The 9,576-nt window shown below is 50.8% G+C and overlaps 1 protein-coding gene across 1 annotated transcript; it reads right to left on the reverse strand.

Annotated features, from left to right (window-relative positions):
• Positions 1 to 1,146: 1,146 nt before the first annotated feature.
• LOC113234287 lies at positions 1,147 to 4,371 on the reverse strand. The gene is made up of 3 exons (XM_026469587.1): positions 3,120 to 4,371; positions 2,131 to 2,991; positions 1,147 to 2,087 (listed from the first exon to the last, which is right to left on the reverse strand). Exons 1-3 carry the CDS (start codon positions 4,369 to 4,371, stop codon positions 1,147 to 1,149), a joined length of 3,054 nt encoding a protein of 1,017 aa, XP_026325372.1.
• Positions 4,372 to 9,576: the final 5,205 nt, after the last annotated feature.

Raw genomic sequence — 9,576 nt, forward strand, 5'->3', positions numbered from 1 at the left:
GCCACATCCGTCTTCGGCACGGCGACCTCGAGCCCCAGCAGTTGTATTCGGCGGACCACCATGTCCGCCGCTACTGAGGCTCTTCGGGCCGCCTCCTGGAAGGTGGTCCCCCGGACGGCCACCAGCGTGTCATCGGCGTACGCGATGACCGCCGTCCGGGGGAGCAGCGCGCCCCTCAGCACCCAATCGTACCCCAGGTTCCACAGTAGTGGTCCTAATACGGACCCCTGGGGTACTCCGCACCTCATTGGGCGCTCGGCGCGCCTCCCTTCCCTCGTCTGGTAGAGCACCACCCTGTCCTCCAGGTAGTGCTCCACCAGACGGCTGAGGTACCTGGGGATATTATGGTACCTCAGCGCCTCCCTGATAACGGCGAAGGGGAGAGTGCCGAAGGCGTTGGCTATGTCCAACGACACAGCCACCACGCCTTCCCTCTCGCCGTTACCCTCCTCCACGATGTGTCGCAGCGACTCCAGGGCGTCCAGGGTGGAGAGTCCTGCCCTGAACCCGTACTGCCGCTGCGACACATAGGGGCCTGTCCCCCTCAAGTGTTCGTTGATCCTGGAGGCGATGATTCGCTCCAGGATCTTCGCCACCTCGTCCAGCAGGACGAGGGGCCTGAACCCCGAGGGGGAGTCCGCAGGTCGGCCCGGCTTGCAGCACCAGGACGAGCCTTCCCTCCTTCCAGCATCTCGGGAACAACCCCGTCCTCAAACAGTCATCCATGAGATGCTTGAGGCGGGTCCCGAGATGCTTCAGGGCAACGCGAAGGACTCGTCCCGGTACCCCGTCCGGGCCGGGAGCCTTCTTCCGCCCCCGCAGCCGTCCCACCGCCCACTCCAACTCCCCCTCGGAGATTTCCGGGGGGGGTTCCTCAGTCTGCCCCCCCGTCTGCTCTGGGGGGCACCATGGCCGGTGGGGTGAAGGGCTGCGGTTCGGGGAAAAGGCCCTCCACCACCCGGTTGAGGAGATTCAGCTCCAGTGACTCCATGGGAGATGCGCCGTACATTTTGTTGCGCACAATTTTGTACGGCCTCCGCGTCCAGGGTGGCCAAGAACTCCTCTTTCGCGGAGTCCTTGGCCCGCCCTATTGCGACCTTCAGGGCCTGCCTCGCGGCCTGAAGGGCGCTGTGGAGCCTTCTCTCCTCACTTTGGGTGTGGCGCCTGCGGCGGCATCGGTCGTAGGCCCGCCGGGCCGTGGTACTGGCGGTGCGGAGGTCCCCAATCTCCGCGGTCCACCAGTACACACTCTTTTTGCCCGGGGTCCCTCTGACCCTGGGCATGGCCCGCTCGCAGACGGCGGTCAAGTCTTCCCTGAACTTGACCGCCCTCTGCTCCACGTCGACGGTGGCCGGTGGGGGGGGGGCACCCCGCCTGGACCATGGCTGCTTCCTCTGCGAGCTCAAGGTCCAGGCGGGTGAGTGCCCATTTGGGAAAGCCCCCCCCGGGGGCCGTGTTGGAGGCCGTCGTGGGCGGCGTATGGGAGACCCTCATCCGTATATATTTATGATCGGAGAGGGTCTCCTCGTCCTCCAGGACCTTCCAGCCTGATACTCGCGCGGCTAATGAGGGGGTCGCAAACGTGACGTCCACGATTGACCCCCCATTTCGCCGAACGCACGTGTTGGCATGGCCCCGGTTGAGGATGGCTAGCCCTAGGACTGCCGCCCAATTTTCCAACTCTGGCCCCCTGGTATTGGTGACCGGAGAACCCCACGCCGCGCTCTTGGCGTTGAAGTCCCCCAGCACCAACACCGGCGTCGGAGCTGCCCTCCTCACCGCCCTCTTTAGGGTCTCCAGGAACGCCTGGAATTGGGCTAGGGTGCGGTTTGGAGAGAAGTACACCCCAATTAGGATGACTTCTCCCCACCTCGCCGCCACGAATCCTGACCCGCGTTCCTTCACCACTAGAGGGGGGAGTGTCCGGCAGTCGACGCCACTATGGCCACCGTCTCCTCCCGATCCCCCGCCCAATTCCCCCGCGGGGGGACAAAGTATGGCTCCGCCACAGCAGCCACCGCAACCCCCCACTCCGCTATGGCTTGGACCAATAGGTCCTGTGCCCTGGCGCAGTGGTTGAGGTTGCCCTGCAGTATAATATGGTGGCGTGCTGGCATTACTGCTCCATACTTTGTCCCTCAATAGGGGGGGGGCCTGGGGTCCCCGCCGACTTGCCCTTGGTGGGGGAGGGAGCGCAAGATCGCCCCCCCATCACGTGGTCCGCTGGACGGCGAGCCGCGGTGCAGACCGAGCACCGCGGGGTCGCCGTGCACCCGGAGGCCGAGTGTCCCACCTGGCCACACCTGAAGCAGAGCGCGCTCCTGTCTACACTGGACGGGCAGAGGGCTCTGGTGTGACCAATCCCCATGCACCTGAAACAGCGCATGGGGAGGGGCTCCATCACATGGACCCCGGCGGAGGACCACCCCACCAATATGCGGCCGGCAGCCGCCACCCGTTGGGCTGCCGTCACCGGGCAGCGGACGAGGGCTGACCCCCTCCCGTTGGGGGCCAGTCTGACGGCTCCCACGCTCACGGCGGACTGGGGGCATTGGCCCTTCGCGGCCACCACCACCCGGATCTTCTCCGGGGTCACTGACTCGTCAAAACCGGTGACCCTTAGATCGGCGGTTTTGGTAGGCCGCGTTACTGTCGCCAGCCCCCCGATCGCCTCCTCCAGCTTGGCCGCCAGGGTGTCGGCCTTCTCGGCGCTGGTCGCCCCGGGCACCTCGACTATGCGGGCACCCGTCTGGGTATTCCGCACCCGCACGTGTGGGATGCCGAGGCTGCCCAAATCGACCGCAGCGGTCGCCGCCTCAAGGACCACCTTGTAAGTGGCCCCCTTTTCCGCCACCGCTTCGGGCCTCAGCGTGATCACCACCGCCGATGATCTTGGGGTGGCGAGAGCCCTGGGTCTGGGAGCCGTCTTAGGGGCCGCCTTGGCGGGGGCCCGTGCCGCTTGGGGGGGCGGCAGCTGCCGTTTTGGCCTTTCTGGCCTTGCGGCCGACTACCTGTGACCAGGGCGTTTCCGCCTGGTCAGTCGGCGTGGAGGCCGTCGCGTCAGGGGCGGTAAGGACGGCGAGAACGGCGGTGGGCGCCGCAGGAGGGGCAGCAGTCACCTTCCGCGGGGGAGCCTTCCTCTTGGCCTTCTTGCTGGGCCGCTGGCCGGCAGGCGCGTTTCGAGCCAGTGAGGGGCCCGGTGTCGACTCGGGGGCCGCGGCGGAGGGGAGCAACCTCGGGGTGACTGCGGTGACGGCAGGCGTCGCCTCGGGGGCGGGTGCCCCTGTTCTGCCGCCCAGGGGGGGGGCGTAGGTACTCCGCAGGGAGGCGTCTTTCGATGTCCCCCAGGCGGGCGTCGATCATATTCCTCATCGAGGAGAAGATATCCCGCCTGAGATCGTCGATGGCCTCCCTCACTCCCGCGTGCATCTCCGCGGAGCTGCACGGCGGTGCGGCCACCTGTGCCTTGGCCTTGGCCATAGCAGCGGAGTAGGCCCCCCTCAGGGCCTTCATCTCCGTTTCCAGAGCAGCGAGCTGCCCCCTCATCCGGCGGTTGTCTTCCGACATCCGCCGCGCCGCCTCTGTCGCCGTCTCTCCACGGTGAAGGAAATTGACGGCTCCTTCCACCTTCCTGACGGCCTCTTTTATGGCTTTGACCACCGTCCCCTTGAGGTTAGAGGACTTGGCGGTCTCCGCCAATATTGCTGCGAGGCCGTCTCGTGCCTCCTGGGCCAGGGTCTCTCGCATGAGGCCCGCCATGCCATCGGGTTCAGCCTCTCCGGCCTGACCCCGGCCCAGGGCCTCCTTGAAGAAGGCCGCGTCCGCATCCTTCTGGAGGGCGTTCCACTCTGACGAGCTAGAGCGCCCCCTCCCTGCCGTTGCCGCACCGGGGAAGGACTTCCCGGGGCCTCTAGGTCTGCCCCTACGGGCCGTGCTAATCTTTGGAGCCCTTTCGGGCTCCATAGATTCGTTCGACGGGGGGGCGGCGCGCTTGGGAGCCCTTGAGGATCCCTTCTCTCCGGCTGACCTGGAGCGCGAAACCACGCGTGAGTTCCCCTCAGAGAGGGTGGCCTCTCCGTCCGAAAGGGCCGAGAGCATCGTCTCACCCTCCGACTCATTGTCGGAGAGAATGCTCACCACCACATTGGAGGCACTCGTGCCATCGTCCGTATTTACCGTGTCGTGTGCAAAATCGTTGTCCGTTATTGGTGTGCGTTTGTCGTGTTCACGAGGGTCGACTTCCGGCCGACCCACGAGGCAGTTTTTGCCCCCCCCAGAGTACGAGGGGCTGCCATCCGCCGAAGCGGATGGGCGGGATTCCCCCTTTCGGGGACCCGCCTGGGGACCATTTTTAAAACGTGCCTGTTCCATATTTATGCTTGCTTTGAAAGAGGGTGAGCTCCCCACTGGTGCGCCCTGATGACTGGACACCCACCAGCCATTCACCCCATCGCCGGGCGCTAGAACTTGGGATTGGGGTGATTTTTTATAGAGGTTTTCTTCCTCGCAGCCCTCCTCTCAGTGAGGAGGACCCCCGGTCACACTCCATGTGGGATTACGGGTTGGCCGGAGCCGGTTCTGAGACCGAGCACCGCCCACCGTCTCGGTTACGAGTTCGATAGCGCCGGACGGAACCAACGCTATCTTCCTCCCCTCCCGGTGCTGGTTTTGGTCCGCGCCGGCCGAAGCCGGTAGCTCCCATATCTGGGAGCCGTTCCCCTATCCGCCACCTGGGGACGCGTCCGATGGCAGACCAGCAACTGCACACGGAGACCGGACATTGCACATGCTGTAAGTAAACTTTCACAGTTGAACTCGTGTTATGGTGAAACACATTTTAAATGTGCAAAGCGAATACTTAGGTATTTAAAGGGTACGTTTAACTATTGCCTTACTTTTAAAAAATCGGGAGATTTAAACTTGCGTGGCTACGTAGATGCAGATTGGGGTGGAGCGCTTGATAGGAAGTCTTTCACTGGGCTAATTTTCAAATTTGGGAAAAATGTCGTAACGTGCAGGAAACAGGGAACTGTATCTTTGTCTTCCACGGAGGCAGAAAACGTAGGACTTAGTCAAGCTTCAAAGGAAGCACTTTATTTACAAAGTTTATTGAACAGTCTTACGATTGTGGATAGTAAAGCGGTCGTCATTTATAATGACAACCAGTCTGCGCATAAAATTGCGACTAACAAAATGATGCATAACAGAACAAAGCATATAAACATCAAATATCATTTTATACGGGAATGTGTTCTGAGTAACAAGGTTGAGATCAGGTACATGCCAACCGATAAAATGATAGCAGATGTTTTAACCAAGGCTGTACATGGCCCAAAACTTAAAGAATTTTTAGGACAGTTTTCTTTAAATATATATTCTGTTAAGGGGACGAGTGAGTAGAGTCTTTCCTGGGTTGTAATGAAATACTGTTTAAATTTTTATTAATGTTGTATTGCTTATGTTGAAATGTTTTGTGTACTAGATTAAAGGGGCGTGTTGGAGATACTGGCTATTATAATCTAGTTCCATAAGATTTGAATTGGTTGTCATAGCAATGAGAAACTGTTGACAAAAAAATATACAACTATGTCTATGTGATACGTGCCGTGCTTTATTATTTCCTCATTAATCCACGTTAATTTCATCTGTAATATAACATTGCTAATAAACTAAGTAAAACAAAACATTGTTTAATGTATGGACACCTTCGGAATGTTCGCTTGATAAAATAAACTTGCAATCATTCTTGGTGTTCTAACTATTCATAATGTCCTAGAGGCATGAGTAATTATGAACTCGACATTGAAATTCATAAAGTTACCGAATTAAGTAAATTGAATATTTAATTTACTCAAGTTAATATCTATTTTGTCCTAATATTCTAAACTTTGTGGTGGTGGTGACTGTACTTGAAGAAACTTGAGAAAACTTGAAGAAACTTCCTTCAGAATAAAATAGAAGTTTCCGCTTGTGTTCTCCTTCTAATGAATATGAATAAATAGTAAAAATGGTGTGCACAAAATTAAATGTAAATTACTTTTGTATTATTTCCGAATCTAAATTTCTTACTTTCAGTAAATCTAATTTCACTTTAGCATATTATTTATTTGTAATATAGTACATAGTATACTTTAGCATTAATAATTATATTTATTTGATGTACTAGTAATATTATAGTATTATTAAATACTTTAAATTCATTAGTTACCAAAAGTTTTAAACCCCTGGCCTAAACTACACTTCAGCAATACCGACAAATTTGTACGTAAACAAAATTGAATGTCTAATAAATAAGCCCTTTGTTCCTTGTTGTTAGTGAAACAAATTCGAAGAAAACATTTACTGTGAGATTTATTGTATATTTACTTTTAAATATGGTTTAAGAAATTACCTACTATGCTAATACAATTATATATTTTATTTATAAAGTTTTTGCCACGTCATTTTTAGGAATTTGCGAAATGTGTGTTCTGTCACAACACATTATTCCGTTCACATACCCTCGTCGGTTAAAAAATTCTTGACCTGGCCTTTCTTTAGGACGTCCTCAATTTGGTCGTAATATGTTCGCCTTGGTCAGCCTTTACCCTTAACTTGCTCTCTCACACTCACCTTTTATAATGTTTCGGCAATCGTCTTTCATTCACCCTCCTTGTATGTCCTAAGTTTTCCTTTCTCTATCTCAAGGACTCTTAAAAGACATATTATTGGATACATGATATTACTTGTGCGCCCTTATTTGTTTTACGTTTTTGCAATATAACATATTAGAGAAAACGCGACGCGGGGGAAGCGTAAATTACGTCAGACGAATGCTGCGGATCTCGTAAATTTCTTATGATACATTTGAAGTTGCCACTTTGATGCTATACTTTCAATTTGTCTATGGTTTAACGCTCCGTATCCCTTAGCTGGAAGAAAGAAATTAATCGATTGTGTTTGCCAGCTGACCCATTTTAATAATAATAATAACGCACACACACAATATAACCGTTCGGCCACGGAGGCAGTTAAGATACATATATATAAACAAAAAACTACATATATAAGTATGTATGAACGGTATGTATAAACAGTCCGTAAAGACTGTCCGCCTGCGGGCCATCCGCATGCGAAGAATTTGCAGTGCTCTGAATTGAGTATTTATCCACGGAAGACAGTCGCCTACAATGAACGCACGGGTAGTTTGTGTTCCGTACGGAGCATTCTGCGTCACTGTACAGTTATGTTCTAACGCCACACATGTTATTTCGTTCCGGTGCTCCATGCGGACAGTCCGCAGATAAATCCGCTCTACTCTGAAACCAGCATGCTGAATGTTTAAACGCGATTCTCGCTAACGAACGAACGAATTTAACGAAGTTCGCCCAGGCAAGTATGACCACCTTGCCTATTTCTGCCACCAAGCAGTAATCTGAGCATTACTACGTTCCGGTTTCGAAGGGTAAGGGTGCTGGTGAAATTACAGGCACATAGGATTTGTCAACTTATGTCTCAGGTTGTACCCTGCACAGTTATCACCAGGTGGGCGATTTGTTTGTCCGTCACTTGGTCTTATAAAATACCCGCACATTAAGGTTCACGTTCCTAAAAAACGTGTGAAGTCCCTACGTACCAAGGCCTTCATCATTTTGAGAGGAGATCAGTCCTCATCAGTGGGCGGTATACGATGAAGATGATATATATGGTTACAAGTATAAGAGCGGGCATATAAGATTTCAGTTTGAACCAATACTTAAAACGTATTCATGTGTCTTGAAATTCCTTCGTCGGTTTGGTTTATACGTGATTTATTGCTAATCACACCCCCGGTGCAGGGAACAAAGTTTAGGATTAGCTACATCCCGGTATTTTCGTTTTACCTTAACTAAAAGTATAATGTAACTGTTGGTGAACTGCGGCGTGCGGCCGCAGAACATAATGGGAAAAGATTAACAAGTTAGTAGCTTACCTTCTAGTTGGAAAGTACCTATTAAGGAGACTTCGTATTTGAGAAATATCGGCAATTTCGCGTGTGACCCAGTCTGTCGCGGCTTTACTTTTTATTCACTTCCCTAGAAATGTTTTAGTGACGGTAATATTTACCTCGACATGTATCGTAAATCATACATATGTAAGTAGTCTTAAAATATTACCTGAATTTTCGTAAGCACTCAGAAGTTGAATATAGAACCGTATTATTTATATGACATCCTTATTCCGATTCCACTCTATCTCGAACTACTCGTAAAACCCACCATGATTAGCAAATGCGGCTGAATGACAACAAGTTCTTGGACTTATTCCATATGTGAGATTTCCCTTGTATTTACTGCCCAAAGTTTTTGTAATAATACCGTTCTCTTAACAGTGTGTTGTTAAAGATGTGCAGTCATATAATAATGTTACGTAAGTGGGCAAGTACTCCAGTTCGATCGTTTGCAAATCATAACCAATAAAGTGCTACGACGTAGAGGTTATTTCTGGCGTAGACGCCTACGCCTAATAGTTTGAATAAAGCAACCTTTACGTACATGTTTGTGTTATTGAAACATATTTGCCTCGGTCAAATTAGCATTGATTAACTACAATTTTACATGCTTTCATAATAACTTAAAGCCTTCTAAAATTACAGGACTACAAATGTATAATAAAAGAGCCAAGTTTATTCCCTAACAGGCTTGACTTGGTTTCGCAAGTGTTGCAAAATTAAACAGTGTAGTAAGGGGCTATAAAAGTCTCTCATATTTTAGAGAGCAATGTCGTATAGAGATAGATGGTTATAAGGAATAGTAAACGGGGATAGCTAATTTCGAGACCGTGTTCCTCGTGTGTTGGCTAATAAGTCGCTCTGAGGACGTCCTACGTTTCCAGAAACTTCGGTCTTTGCTTATTACAAGTCGAGTGGAGTTTTGAGATGTTTTAAATATTGTAATATTTTGTGAAATAATAAAACAAAATAATTAATTGTACGTTCCCATGACACCAAGAGAGTCAATTTAATATAATTCTTTGTTCATGTAGGGTGTGTTTAAAAACGATATTGGATTTTATTGTCCACTGGATTTTTATTGGCCTAGATATTTAATATTAACTAACTGGATACTCAAACACGCAAAGCATTTTTAAATATTTTGAAAGTATGGTCACCACACAAGCGTAGGAAACTAAAATGGCGATGGTGTTAAACTGTTTTAGTGTTTGGTGGCTATTAAATGGAAACAACAAGATATTGTACAAATTACTCTTAGTGTACTGATACAATGCAGTAGTTGCAAGCGTAAGGAATATATACTGCAACTTTATGCATACTTTTTTGAACAACCATCATCAGTAAGACTTGACTTTTTTTATAATAGCAAGTGACGGGACGAACAATTTGTGCGCTTGGCGGTAAGCGGGATGTCTACCCGTTACAGTGGCACAAGCGCAAACTTTAACCTAAAATCGAGTAGTAACGTTATCGTTTTGTCATCGAGACAATTTGTATGACAATTGGAACAGCGCCACCGTGTGCGTATTTGGTACTAAAATTTCATAGCACAAACTTTGAACTTTGCCTTCGGGTATGCTTCAAATAAGAGCTTTCCCAGAAAG

The sequence above is a fragment of the Hyposmocoma kahamanoa genome, unplaced genomic scaffold, assembly GCF_003589595.1.
Source record: "Hyposmocoma kahamanoa isolate Upper Pololo Valley unplaced genomic scaffold, ASM358959v1 82306, whole genome shotgun sequence".
Lineage (NCBI taxonomy): Eukaryota > Metazoa > Arthropoda > Insecta > Lepidoptera > Cosmopterigidae > Hyposmocoma > Hyposmocoma kahamanoa.